Source organism: Phoenix dactylifera, unplaced genomic scaffold (assembly GCF_009389715.1).
Source record: "Phoenix dactylifera cultivar Barhee BC4 unplaced genomic scaffold, palm_55x_up_171113_PBpolish2nd_filt_p 001261F, whole genome shotgun sequence".
NCBI classification, from domain to species: Eukaryota; Viridiplantae; Streptophyta; class Magnoliopsida; order Arecales; family Arecaceae; genus Phoenix; species Phoenix dactylifera.
The window spans coordinates 56561-71874 of record NW_024068595.1 but is presented as its reverse complement, the minus strand read 5'-3'; the positions used below and the strand labels follow the sequence as shown (position 1 = coordinate 71874).

Here is a 15314-nt window from a genome sequence, read left to right as displayed (position 1 = left end):
TTCAATCTCTATCTTTATGTGAAAACCAATTCATGAACCTTATAGTACGGACAAGGATACTCGTACTTCTTTTACAGATACGGCTTAATAAAAATGCATTAAACAAATATGAACTCCTGAGGCCTTCCTATAATCATTAAGTACATGTGCGGGGATCTAATAATAAGTCTCTGATCAGTCATAATATGCATGTGTTCCTTGCCGTAATAGTTGCACAAACTCAATATGAAAATACATGTGCATTTGTTTAGAAAAGAAAGTAATAGAATAAATCAAATGCAAAAGTAAGTTTTTTTTTTTTTTTTTTTGGAAATACTTCCCTCCCCCCAACTTAAACATTGCATTGTCCTCAATGTAATAGATACACGAAATATTTATATGAGAGACAGTAGAGAAAATAATATTGGAGAGAAAGAAAATACCTTGAGCTGTTGATATCCAGAAAATAAAACCTACAAAACTAGAAAAATAATCCTAACTAATATACACATACCTTTGCCTTCATGCTCAGTCATAAGAAGGCTCCCCCAAGGAAAAGGAGTCCTCTTCATCTGCAAAATTCTCAAGAAAAGGTTTTAACCTATGTCCATTTACCTTAAAAATTCTACCGTCCCGTGGATTCTCAATCTCAACCGCCCCATGTGGAAAAACAGTTTTTATAATGTAAGGACCTGTCCATCTCGATCGCAACTTACCAGGAAACAGATGTAAGCGGGAATCATATAAAAGAACTTTTTGCAATGGTTCAAAAGATTTTTTTAAAATTGATTTATCATGTAAGATCTTCATTCGTTCTTTGCAAATTTTAGCATTGTCATAAGCATCTCTGCGAATCTCATTAAGCTCGTTTAATTGCAATTTTCTAGCTAGACCGGCATCTTGTAAATCAAAATTCAATTTTCTAATTGCCCAATACGATTTATGTTCTATTTCTACGGGCAAATGACACGGTTTACCGTAGACTAGCCGGTAGGGAGACATGCCAAGAATGGTTTTGTATGCAGTACGATAGGCCCATAATGCATCTGATAGTTTTAAGGACCAATCTTTTCGTGATGGATTTACCGTTTTTTCTAAAATACGCTTGATTTCCCTATTGGCTAATTCTACTTGGCCACTAGTTTGCGGGTGATATGGGGTAGCAACTCTGTGGGTGACACCATACTTTTTTAATAATGTCTCAAAAGGCTTATTACAAAAGTGTTTTCCACCGTCACTAATTATGACCTTAGGCATCCCAAATCGTGAAAAAATATTTTTTTAAAAAAACTTTAGGACAGGTTTGTGATCATTGGTCTTACAAGCGACAGCTTCTACCCATTTGGACACATATTCGACACCGACTAAAATGTACTCATATCCAAAAGACGGTGGGAATGGGCCCATAAAATCGATGCCCCAACAATCAAAAATTTCGATAATAGTAATGGGTTGAAGAGGCATCATTTGCCTACGAGTTAGACTTCCAATACGTTGACATGGATCACATGTTCTGCAGAACTTGTGGGCATCTTTGAACATAGTAGGCCAATAGAAACCACATTGCAAAACTTTTGCAACAGTTTTCTTAGAGGCAAAGTGTCCACCGCAAGCATCAGTGTGGCAGAAAGAAAGTACGCTTTGTATATCATGATCCGGTATGCATCGTCTAAAGATTTGATCATTGCAATATTTAAACAAATAGGGTTCGTCATAGTAATAATTCTTTACTTCGCGCAAGAAAATTTTTCTATCTGTCGACCCCCAATGCTCCGGCATCCGGCTTGTAACAAGAAAATTTACAATATCTGCATACCATGGTATACTAGAAAGTGCAAACAACTGCTCTTCAGGGAATGAGTCCTTGATGGAAAACTGTGGCACTGAATCATGAAAAACTAATCGTGATAAATGGTCAGCAACCACATTCTCTACTCCTTTTTTATCTTTGATAGTGATGTCAAATTCTTGGAGTAGAAGTATCCATCGTATTAAGCGTGGTTTGGCTTCTTTCTTATCCAACAAATATTTTAGTGCCGCATGGTCCGTGAAGATAACAATAGGAGCACCAAGGATATAAGAGCGAAATTTATCTAAGGCAAATACTACTGCAAGCAATTTCTTCTCGGTGGTAGTGTAATTCATTTGAGCATCGTTTAAGGTTTTGCTTGCATAGTAAATGACATATGGCTTATTATCCTTGCGTTGTCCTAGGACAGCTCCTATCGCATAGTCGCTAGCGTCGCACATAATCTCAAAAGGTAATGACCAATCGGGTGGTCGAACGATGGGTGCAGTGCTAAGCATAGACTTTAACTTCTCGAATGCATCTTGGCAAGTTTCAGTCCAATTGAACGATGTATCAAGGGATAGGAGGTTACATAATGGTCGAGCTACGACACTAAAGTTCTTGATGAACCTCCTATAAAATCCGGCGTGACCCAAAAATGATCTAACATCTCTAACCGTCTTGGGTGCAGGTAGCTTAGCAATTAAATCAGTCTTAGCTCTATCTACTTCCATGCCCTTCGATGAAACAATATGTCCTAAGACAATTCCCTTTGGCACCATGAAGTGGCATTTCTCCCAATTCAGTATCAAATTCTTTTCCATACATCGAGCTAAGACAGCTTGTAAATGTGACAGGCAATCATCAAATGTGTCGCCAAAAACGGAGAAGTCGTCCATGAACACTTCCAAAAATTTTTCGTTCATGTCTTCAAAGATGCTGAGCATGCATCTTTGGAATGTTGCAGGTGCATTACACAACCCGAATGGCATTCGTCGGAAAGCAAATGTGCCAAAAGGACAAGTGAAGGTAGTCTTCTCTTGATCTTCCGGTGAAATTTCAATTTGATAATATCCCGAATAGCCATCGAGAAAACAATAGAAATCATGCCCTGCAACCCTCTCCAATACTTGGTCTAGGAAGGGTAGAGGAAAGTGATCCTTTCGTGTGACCAAATTCAGCTTTCGGTAGTCAACACACATGCGCCAACTCGTCGGGACACGAGTTGGAACTAATTCACCTTGTTCATTTTCTACTACCGTCAAACCCGATTTCTTAGGAACGACTTGAGTAGGGCTTACCCACTTGCTGTCGGAAATTGGGTAAATAATACCCACGTCAAGCAACTTGAGGACTTCTGCCTTAACCACATCTCTCATTGTAGGATTTAACCTTCGTTGCATTTGCCTTGTGGTTTTGGCATTGTCCTCCAAATATATCCGGTGCGTGCAAATTAAGGGGCTAATTCCCTTCAAATCGGCAATAGACCACCCTAAGGCTCCTTTATGATTCTTTAGAACACCAAGTAATTTTCTTTCTTGGTCATGATTAAGATCAGACGAGATAATTATAGGGTAAGTGTCCTCGGGTCCAAGAAAGGCATACTTGAGTTCCTTCGGTAAGGGTTTCAATTCGAGCTGGGGTGCTTGCTCACGGGATGGTACTATTTTCATCTCTCGAGGCGACAACCTCTCAAATTCTCCTACTTTTGGTCTCCACCCATTGACCATCTTGATATCCAGATTATCCACAATAGGTGTGACTGACAAATCATCGTCATCGGTTCCATTAGGACACCAATCAATTAAGCTATCATTGGATGGGTCGTTAATTGCTTTAGCTAACAAATATTCTTCTGCGATGGTTTCAACCCAATCAACCTCCTTACTCTCTTCGGAATCATTGGGTTGTTTGCACACATTAAATATGTTCAGTTCTAAGGTCATATTGCCAAAAGAAAGCTTCATGACGCCATTCCTACAATTAATCAATGCATTAGAAGTTGCAAGGAATGGACGTCCTAAAATGACCGGAATCTGAGACTGTGAGTTCGAAGCCGGATGTGTGTCCAATACAATAAAATCGACAGGAAAGTAGAACTTGTCTACTTGGACTAATACATCCTCGATAATCCCCCTTGGAATTTTAACTGACCTGTCAGCTAATTGCAAAGTGACGGAGGTTGGCTTCAACTCACCTAAACCAAGTTGCTCATATACAGAATATGGCAATAAATTCACACTCGCCCCTAAATCTAACAATGCTCGCTCTATCCTAAAGTCACCTATGATGCATGAGATGGTTGGGCAACCTGGATCTTTATATTTAGGGAGAATGTTGTGCTGCAATATAGCACTCACATTTTCAGTTAAAAATGCCTTCTTCTTAACATTTAATCGGCGTTTGACAGTACACAAGTCCTTCAAAAATTTGGCATATGAGGGTACTTGTTTGATTGCATCAAGAAGAGGTATGTTGATCTTTACTTGTTTAAAAAGCTCAAGAATTTCAGAATTAGGTTCGAGCTTTTGCAACGGCTTTAACCGTTGTGGAAAAGGTGGAGGAAAAGGACATTCAACTTTCTTAGTAGAAGTTGGGACCTCAACTTCTTCTTTGTCCCTTTCATCGACTTTGGGAGCATCAGAATTAGAGGTGACTTGCGGTCTCAATTGGACAGTTTGATCAATGACTTTCCCATTACGCAAAGTCATGATGCTCTTTGCATACTCTGTATGTGAACTAGAAGGAGCCGTATTATTATTACCGTGCACTTGTGGGTTAGGTTGGGGTTGAGCTGGAAGCTTACCCTTTTCTTGGGTACTTAGGACGGTAGTCAACATTGACAATTAGTTCCTTATGTCTTCAAAATTTCGAGTATTTTGAGCATTGATATTAGCTTGACCTTGTAGAAAAGTTTGTATGGATTGCAATGTATCCTCGATATTTGGCTTTTGAGAAGGTGATGGTGCATAAGGAGGATGTGCAGGTGGAGGAGCTGAATGGTGTGACTGTTGAGGATGATCGTTTCTCCACCTAAAGTTTGGATGATTCTTCCAACCAGGATTATAGGTATTCGAGTATGGATCGTTATAAGGCTTTTGGTAGGAGTTCATAGCGTTTGCTTGATCGTGCAAGACTTCTTTGAATGCCGGTATGGTGGGACAATCTGTAGTAGTATGACCCGACATATCGCAGATACCACAACACTCGTTTCTAAGCTCTATAGTCTTGACAGGCTCAACCTTCCTAAGCTCAATTTCTTCTACCTTCCTAGTGAGGGCTGCCATTTTAGCATGAAGATCATCCTCAGTTCTGAGGTTGTAAAGGCCTCCCTGTACAGAGCTAGTAGGCTTAGGCAAAGACTTGTTGTTTCTATCCCCGTTATCCCAAAGTTGGGCAGTCTCCGCAAGGGAATCCAAATATTCCCATGCTTCATCAGGGTGTTTTTCTAAAAATCTACCATTGCACATGGTCTCTACAAACTGTTTCAACTGTGGAGATAAACCTTCATAAAAGAAGCTAATGGTTCTCCAAGTTTCGAACCCGTGATGAGGGCATGATAGAAGAAGGTCTTTAAATCTTTCCCAACATTCATAAAATATTTCATTATCTTTCTGTTGGAAATTGCTGATATGTCTTTTCAAAAAGTTGGTCCTTTGTGTGGGGAAGAACTTCTTTAAAAATTCTCTCTGCATATCTTGCCAATTTCTTATTGATCTAGGTCGCAAAGAGTTTAGCCATGTTTTGGCCTTATCCTTTAGAGAGAAAGGAAACAATGTCAACTTGAGGACATCCTCGGTGACATTTGGCACTCTAAATGTAATGCTCAATTCTTCAAAATCCTTTAAATGAAGATACGGACTTTCGGACTCTAACCCATGAAACTTGGGCAGCAATTGGATTACCCCTGGTTTGATGTCAAAATGTCCTACATTATCAGGAAAAATTATGCATGAAGGCTGACTAGTCCTAGCCGGTTGTAGGTATTGTCTTAGAGTCATAATATGGGGTTCTCGTTCTCGATTGTGGTGACTCCCCACATCTTCATTTAGATCAGCCATCTCACAAGGTGTGAGATATTGCGAAGGAATTTCAGAGGTATGTCCAAAGGGATGATCTAAAGTTGTACGACTTAATCGACCGGTGTCGTCCCTATTCCACTTTAACATGCAAAATAATTCCCTCTCTTTTTTTTTCTTTCTTTTTTTTTTAAAAAAATAAAAAAAAATAAAAAAAATATAAGTACCAACTAAAGATACCCTAAAACGACATCCTAAAACAAAAATCCTATTCACAATCAAACATGCAACAAAACATTACACCTCAATTTCTAATGTTTTTCTTAAATTTCTAGACAGCTCCTAACTGGTTTGAAGAGGGCACCTAAGCCTCCAATCCGGTCTAATGAACCGAGTTGACCAGGTAAGCTCCCAGGTAAGTGGAGGGGTCACGATGCGTTCGCAAAGGTCCCACTTAAAACCCACTTGCCTCGAACAGATGAACTGTCTCCCTTATAGGGACAAAGCTTGCCTAGACATCAACTAAGCCACAGAGCGAAATTGGTGCAACTTTCGGTGGTCTTCGTCCTATTGAGCTCGAATGTCCTTAGGGGCCAACGTCTAGTTGATTTTAGTTAAGCTTAGGATATTTATGCACTGGGGTGATTTTTGGGCTAAGGACGAGTGATGAAATTCCGACCTTATCTTTTTAAATGGGTTCAGCCCTTAGAATATTTTATGCTGATGCCTTATACTATATGCAACAATCAAGAGATTTTTTTTTAATATTTTATGACATGACATTAAATTTCATTGAATAGGTGATCAAGCAAATTATTTCTTTCTTTTTTTTTTAAATTTTATGAGTTGTAGTCTGAAATTTGAAATTTGAAATTTAAAATTTTAGGTTTTCCCTCCTTTTTTTTTTTTGAATAATCACCCTTGATTTTTTTCTTAAAGTTTTTTTCTTTCTTAAATTTTTAATTAGCAACAAGGGTTTGATGAGATATGATAACAATAAAATTCTGATTCTAAAAAAAAATAAATGCAGAAAATTTAAAGTAGAAAGCAGCAAGGTTTCGTATTAATCTGATGGCCTTAAAAATGTCAGAATGTCAATCAGACCGTTCAGATTATCTAACAATGTGTCTTGCACTAGCTGACCAAATTTGAGTCAAATCAGACGGCTAATTTCTATGATATCAGAGTTTGATGCAAACTGTGCAGGGAATTAAAAATAGTAGTAAAGATGTAATTAATTTTTTTTTCAAAAGAAAAATACTAACTACTAAGGTAAAAATTAAATCTAAAATTATACTAATAACTCAGCCGTTCCCCGGCAACGGCGCCAAAAACTTGGTGCTTTTGAAAAAAATAAAACTGCTCTCCCAAGTGCAGGAGAATCGCACAAGTAGTATAACTCGGAAGTCCGAGGTCGATTCCTCAGGGAACGATCTATGGATCATTAGCGTAATTTTTCGATGTAATTTTTAGTTGATTTTTTTTGAAATTAAAAGCAGCGAATAATAGATGAATTAAACAAAGTTCAATAAGATAGAGATGGTAAGGGATCCGGAATCCCCCTTGATAATATTACTTTCAACAAATAAACTCAGAGATTCTCGATCAAGGATCAAATAAAAAAAATAGTTCTAATCATGAAATATATCATTTGAATACACGAACTCAATGTTTAAGCATTCATCGTGTCAATTATGTCTACGACAAATCAAATATCAGAGCAATCCATGCATCAATAAATATAAAACATGATGAATCTATCTAATAAATAAATAGGAGAGAATCAGAACATATGAAAATATGTAACTCAATTAAAACCAAGGTTCAGAGTTTACTTCAAGAGAGTAACAAATCAAGGGTTCTCCCATCACCCTTTGCCAAAGAAATTAGCAAGCCATTACAAACATCAGCCTCTCTCCCTTTTTCACTCTCTTTTTTTATTTCTTTTTCTTTTCAGAAACAGGGTATACCCTGTTTCCTTTTACAAAAACTTGGTGCTTTTGAAAAAAATAAAACTGCTCTCCCAAGTGCAGGAGAATCGCACAAGTAGTATAATTCGGAAGTCCGAGGTCGATTCCTCAGGGAACGATCTATGGATTATTAGCGTAATTTTTCGATGTAATTTTTAGTTGATTTTTTTTGAAATTAAAAGCAGCGAATAATAGATGAATTAAACAAAGTTCAATAAGATAGAGATGGTAAGGGATCCGGAATCCCCCTTGATAATATTACTTTCAACAAATAAACTCAGAGATTCTCGATCAAGGATCAAATAAAAAAAATAGTTCTAATCATGAAATATATCATTTGAATACACGAACTCAATGTTTAAGCATTCATCGTGTCAATTATGTCTACGACAAATCAAATATCAGAGCAATCCATGCATCAATAAATATAAAACATGATGAATCTATCTAATAAATAAATAGGAGAGAATCAGAACATATGAAAATATGTAACTCAATTAAAACCAAGGTTCAGAGTTTACTTCAAGAGAGTAACAAATCAAGGGTTCTCCCATCACCCTTTGCCAAAGAAATTAGCAAGCCATTACAAACATCAGCCTCTCTCCCTTCTTTTTTTATTTCTTTTTCTTTTCAGAAACAGGGTATACCCTGTTTCCTTCTCTCTTCTTCTTTCTTGTTTTCTTCCCCTGCAGCAGCCGACTCCTCTATTCTTTCCCCCCTCCTCTCGAATCAGCCCCTTTCTCCTCCTCTTATAGATCCCACCAGAGATCAGCCAGCGATGGATCTGATTTTGCGTGGAGAGGAGGAAGAACGCCTGCGTGATGGTTGGGGCGGAATGCACGGGATCGGCTGGATCGGTGGAGCTGGCCGCGGGATTGCTTTGAAGAAGATGTGAATCCGGCGCGGAGGAGGGCTTGAATCATGGGCTAGAGTGGATCCTTGATTGCAGACGCTGGTGAATGCGGACGGAAGAGGATGCTTGCAGTCGGAAGGAGTGGATCACGGGATGGTGGGGATCGTTGCTCTCCCTGTTTTCGCACGGGATGGACGCGGATTCGACTTGGGAAGGAAGCTGGGATGCGTGGGATGCGGATGGTGCCGAGATGCTCTCGAATGGCTGGAATGGAGGAAGAAGCGGGCTGCTGGGAGGCGCTGATCACGGGCTCGGGCAGACGCTGTGGAGGAGGCGGAATCGGTGGAGGAGCGCGATCTCTTCCGGACGACCGCTGGGAGGTTTCACGGACACGGGAGCTGGAGCTGATCTTGGCTGGGCGGTGATCGTGGGAGAGGTGGACGCACTGATGGAGTTGTGAATCCGGAAGACTGGGCGGAGGCGGACGGCCGGGCGATGATCGTGGACTCGCGGATGCTGTGGAGCTGAGGAATCAGTGGATGAAGTTGATAGAAGGGGGATCTCGGGAGGTTGCACGGACACGGGAGCTGGGACTGGGAGATCATTGCGAGAGGAGCTGGATGTTGATCACGGGATGCTAGGATTGGGTGCGGGGATCAGATCACAGATCCTAGCTCACGGACGGCTGGAATCTTGAGTTGCATTGCGGAATTTGGGGAGTCGCTTGGGTGCGCGAAAGAAGAGTCATAGACTCTATTCTGCAGTTGGAAGGATGCATCCTTTTTAGATGAATTTATATAAAATAATGTTAAAAATTATAATAAGTGCTAAGGATAAAATATTAATCATGCAAATGTTAACATCTATTATTTATCATTATTTTGCTAGCATTAGGCTAAGTTAATTGGTACTTAGATCGCACTTTTGTGCTCTCATCAATAGCCGGCATCGGAGGAAGGGGTGGGTGCAAAAATTCTCTGGTTAGAAAATTAGGAAGAGAATTTTCTTGAAAACTTAATATATTTTATTTCAAAATCAAAAACAGACAATTGTGCCTCCCATCCAGCAAATATTTGCTTGGATACTAAATTCTTAACATCTTTTTGTATAATCTGTTTAACTGCACTGCTGTCTACCCTCAACAAAAATTGTTGATTTAACAGATCACTTTGAAATTTAGAAATGCATTTAACAATTGAAGACATTTCACTTTCTATTGTTGAATATTTTTTTGGGTAGGATTCCATTTCTTAGAGACAAATCTTATCAATATCTTTTTATTGAGATTTGGGTCTAATTATTTTAAGATTCCTTCAAAACCAATGTCTGATGCATCAGTTTTTACAATCTTAAACCAATTAGAATTTGGTAAAGATAAACAAGATAAATTTTTTACCTTTGACTTAATTTGCCTTACCTTGTCAGTATGCTGCTGACTTCAAGTTACAGATTCTTTATTTAACTTTTTATATAGGATTGCAGTATCCTTGGCTAAATCTTTATAATAATCAGATGCATAATTAAGACTTCCTAAAAATCTCTGAAGCTGCTTTGTGTCTAAGATCTCATCTGAAAATTTAGATGCAAATTCAATGCTTCTTTCTATAGAAATTATTTTTTCTTGATTTATATAATGACTTAAAAAATCTTATTTTGGTCTGAAATAACTTTATTTTCTTAGCAAATATTGCTTAACCATTTTTTATGGTTATCATTTTGAAAGTTTTCAAATGTTTGATATGCTGTTCTATGGATGCAGAGAACACTAATACATCATCAACGTATGTAATAATAAATTGAGAAAATGGATTGAATATTTCATTCATTATACTTTGAAATTCTGATGGAGCATTTTTTTAATCCAAAGGGCATTACGTTCCATTCGTAATGTCTAAATGGTACTGTAAAAGCTGTTTTATATATATCAGTTTTATCTATTTGAATCTGCCAATATCCTGATTTTAAATCAAATTTTGAAAATATTAGTGCTTGACTCAGCCTATTCAATAAGTCTTTCTTATTGGGTAATGGATATCTTATCCATTTTAACACCTTATTTAAGGGTTTATAATTAATAACTAATCTAGGTACTCCTCTTTCTTTTTTTGCATTTTTATTCGCATAAAATGCAGTACAACTCTATGGAAATTGAGACTTTCTAATTAGTCCCCTATTTAGGAGTGTATCTATTTCTTTTTTGCATAAATTAAGATATTCTTGATTCATTTGTGTAGGTCTGGGTTTTGTTGGAATGTTCCTTTCATTAAAGGAATCTTCATATGGCAAGGATACAATATGTTTTTTCCTTGTCCAAAATGCATTAGGTAATTCATTGCATACTTCTTTAATAAATTTTTTTAGATCCCTAATTTTTTGTATTAAATAAGGATCTTGCAATTTCTTTTCAATACTAAAGATATTGACTTCGTTCTGAAGGAAATTTAATTGTCTTTCCTTTTTAATAAGAATATTTATTATTTCATTGATAACTTTTGTTTGTGGTTTTGTTATGAAAGAAAATATTATTTCTTTTCCTTGTTTTATGGAATAAATTCTATTATTGTTTATTTTTATTATAGGCATAATTTTATTTAGGAAAGGTGTTCCTAGTATAACAGATTGATTTAAATTTTTTACTAATATAAATGAGGTTTGTATGCATACCTCCATATTGCAAACATATGCTTCTGATATCTTATATTTGATATCTAATTTATTTCCATCGGCTATAGTTAATGCCTGCACCGCTTTTTCAAAATAATTTGTAGGGATTATTCCATCTTGGCTACAATTTAAATCTGCACGACTATATATTAAATTGTCTTTTATAACAATGTTAATTCTTATATTCCATTTTTGATATCTTATTTGGTTTAGTATATTTATATAACTAGGTAGATTATTTTCTACTGGTTTAGAATTTTCTATCAATTTAGAATGAATTTGTTTGTGTTCTGATTTTAATAGAATTATTTCTGTTTTTAACTGATTAATCTCCTGTTTCAATTCATTTATTGACACAGGTTTTTCTCCTATTTGAAAAACTTGATCCTGACTTTCTATCTTTTCTTCTTGACTATTTGTCAGTACATTTAATTCTTTTATCTTCATATCCAATATGCTATCAGCGTTTATTTCTGATAGTTGATTCGAATTCCCCGAGTTATTTTCAAAATTCTAAACCATTTTGACTAATTCAGATTCAAAATTTAATCTAGACTCAAGTTTTTCTTGTTCTGATTCCTTTGAAGTTTGAATATTCATCAAAGTTAATATTTCTTAGATTTTCTGATTCTGAGTTATTATTCAGAATTGCTTTAATTAATTCTTCTTTTCTTGATCTTTTATCTGGGTTAATCCCAAAACTTTCTATAGTTTTAGAGTTATAAAGTTTTGTAATTTAAAACCCTTTATAGAATTATTTTCTACTTCTTCTGTTTCTTCTTCCTTTGGAAAATATTCTAGCGTTAATTTTGCTTTTTGTTCTTCTTTATGGAATTTAATAAACCATGGAACAAAGTATTCGATGTTCTGTTTGGCTTCCAATTCTATATAATACCGAGTTTTATAATATTCTAACTCAGTTGCATTAAAACTATTGAAGTACCAACTTCTAAATTCTTTATTTTCTTTAGATTGGAATTCTGTATTCGGAATTCTCCTTAATATTCCTCCTGGTAGAAGACTCATATTTTCTATTCTGAATATGATTAAAATTTTTAATATTAGTGGAACCTGGGCTTATGGAAGTATTTTCCATAATCGGCTAAATGATAGTGTCTATGCTTGACCTTATGATGTTATGCATTTTAATCCATGCATGTTATGATCATTTACTTATGATTCTAGGACTCAGAGCACTATTCCCATCCCGGGAACAGTCTAGACCTATCAATCTGATTATTTCTTATACTATTTAAAACTTAATCATCAAGTCCATCTCAGATTCGACCATTTTCAATTTCCCTTCAATCTTGTTCTTATTGAGCTTTCATCATGAGTCCATCTCAGAATCGACCAAAACACCCTAACACCCTACTCGCCATCCTGGCATCAATGGGCAAACGGGCAACACGGTCTTCCCAATGACTTCAGCTCAACCGAATATAAGATGGGTATACCAAACAGTCTTCCTAATGACTTCAGTTTTAAACAGCATAATAATAATCTAAGACAGGCTTTTCAGACCATGTTGTAGTATCCTTAGTCTATGAATCATATGTAAAAAACATAATATAAAGAGACTAAAGTCTGAACATTATACCTTCATGCATAGCACTACTAGGCGATTAGCCAGCCATTCTGGCTATGCCCAGTTCCCTATACTAGTGTGGTTGGCTCAACAAGGGATTACCTCGGTGCTTATCCCTTGGCCTATGAACCCACACTGGTATAGTTGCGTACAAACTGGTCTAGGTACTACTAATAGCCTCCCCTTGGGCTTAGTGCTATGAACTGAACAATGCCAACTTGGCTCTGATTGGATTAGAGAATTAGGGAGCGGGAGAGAGAGAGAGAGCGCAGTCAGGAGTGGAGGAACAGGAAATTTTATTTCTCCACCTTTCTTTTTCTGCATTGTTATTCACAGTCAGGAGTGGAGAAATAAAATTTCCTGTTCCTCCACTCCTGACTGCGCTCTCTCTCTCTCTCTCCCGCTCCCGCTCCCTATTCCAAACTTGCAAATGGAAATTCAATTTTGTATACTCAGCATGTTTGATGTGTCAATATTACAAGTATGTCACATGTTTACCTTCTGAAACATAAGGCCTGGTTGTTTTACCCTTTTTGCCTTCACCTGAGACGGTAAAAAGTCTACCCTCATTTTTTTCAATCACTTTGAGCATGAGAAATTATCTGTTTTTATTTGAATAAAATGCTTGTGATATTGTTATCTGAGTAGTTTAATGTTGCATTATAGGTGATTTTCTTCATTTTTTTAATTAAAAATTTGGAGTGTACTCATCTTCTTTCTAATGCAGAATTTGCTGGTGACATCTACCCTCACCATGTGCACCGACCCATACCCCACTGAAGTGGTCCAGAAACCAGATGAACCTGATAAGGCAAGTGAGGTGCCCTGCGGTCAAACTGATCCAGTCCCAAATGGAGTTGAAACTGTGGCAGGTGATGGCGATGAAGAAATGACTGATGCAGAGGCTGATGAAACTACCCCAAACACTGATACTGAGATGCAAGAAGAAAAGGTTACTGAAACATCTGATAGTGATTCCGAGCTTAGATCTGATGCCAATCCTTCCCAGGAGCTTTGTACAAGAAGTGAAGAGCAAAATCCTTGAATTTCAGAGGTGCCATGAGGGAAATGGATTGGATTTAGCTTGCTGGAGGGCGAATGAAATGAAAATATTCTTTTCCCACTGTTTTAGTTGAAGATATTAAGAGTACTCTGTTTGGTTTGCATGCCCCTAACATGGGAAGATATCATATATCTGTAGAACCTAAGCAACTGCTCAGCCAGTTTTGAATTATAGTTTTGCTATACAGAACAATTTATTGTAAGGATAGTATGATTCAAATGGCACTAGACATTGTTTCAAACTGTGAACATTTTGAGGATACCAACTGGCTCAGTTGTTAAAGCCACTGGGTGTTTAATACAAGTGACGTGGGTCAGAATCCTGCACTTGGCTGATTTGTGCTAAGCTTCCTCCCATGAGGGAAAAAAAGAAGGAAAAAAAATAAAAAACAAAGAAAATAACCAAGCATACTACAGTTGTTTATTTCTTTCTTTCCGTTGATCACTTAGTCTGACTCTATCTTTATACATGGCTCTTTACCTGTTAAAAGCTCGTCCATGAGGCAAACCTTGTTTTATATGGCTCTATATTCATGGCAAGGTATTAGATATACCATGAAACTTATTGAATATGTTGCATGTGCAAATTTTAACATTTTTGCACATAAAGAAAACAAGTACTTCGCAGAAAGGGTGGTAGATATTAGCTATTCTAGCTAACAGGTGAGTTTTTTTTGTTGCTTCTCGATTTTTTCCATCTTGTATTGATCTTATATTTTCAGTTTTTTGACAATGGCTTTTAGAAAGTTTAAAAGTTATTGTGAGCGAAGAAAGATTTGAAACTTTTGTGATTTCAATCTAGTCATAATTGTAATTTATGCACATCTGTTGGCGGAGGCTTGAGGGGCCGAGTCAACGTTGGCGGAGGCTAGGAAGGCCGAGTCAGTCTTGCAGCCTGCCAACGTGGATGCACCGGTTAGTAGGTGGGATATACTCTGCCACGTAAAAAGGGCGTGGGGAGTCACTAAGCCCATGGCGAGGCCTGGTTGGAGTCCAGGTGGGCGAGGCCTGATCGGAGTCCAGGTGGGTGAGGCCTGGTCGGAGTTGACTCGTGGCGCTGTCTTTTGGTACGGTTTAAGGAAATATAGTTGCGCCTTCACTAACACCTGCGAATTTTGGTGTAATGGTAGCGCTTGATCTTAACAACTGGTATCAGAGTAGGTGCTCTAGCTTTATTTGACCTAACCGTTAAGAGCAAAATATTAGATGGCAACCTCCTTTGGATCTTCTCTAGCTGAAGGCCAATCCACCAATAGGCTCTCTTTGTTCAATGGAACAAATTATACCTATTGGAAAGCAAGAATGAGAATTTTCATTCAAGCATAAGACTATGACATTTGGAGCATAATTATAAATGGACCACATATTCCCAAGCACATAATAGATAATG

At 37.3% G+C, this 15314-nt stretch overlaps 1 protein-coding gene and 1 non-coding gene across 4 annotated transcripts in view; both read left to right on the top strand.

The window, feature by feature from the left end:
* LOC120103924 (serine/threonine-protein phosphatase 4 regulatory subunit 2-like) overlaps positions 1-14228 on the top strand; it is a 64309-nt gene extending 50081 nt beyond the window's left edge. For 2 of the 3 annotated variants that reach the window (XM_039121881.1, XM_039121882.1), the window contains one exon: positions 13590-14228. In XM_039121881.1, the coding sequence (XP_038977809.1) occupies positions 13590-13907 (318 nt within the window). In that variant the 3' untranslated portion in view covers positions 13908-14228. Of the gene's footprint in view, positions 1-10844; positions 10935-13589 lie in introns of all 3 variants that reach the window. The other variant, XR_005509705.1, reaches the window with a different exon arrangement.
* Positions 5309-5417, top strand: LOC120108297. Its single transcript, XR_005509706.1, has one exon. It is a non-coding gene; the product is annotated as a small nucleolar RNA R71 (small nucleolar RNA).
* Positions 14229-15314: the final 1086 nt, after the last annotated feature.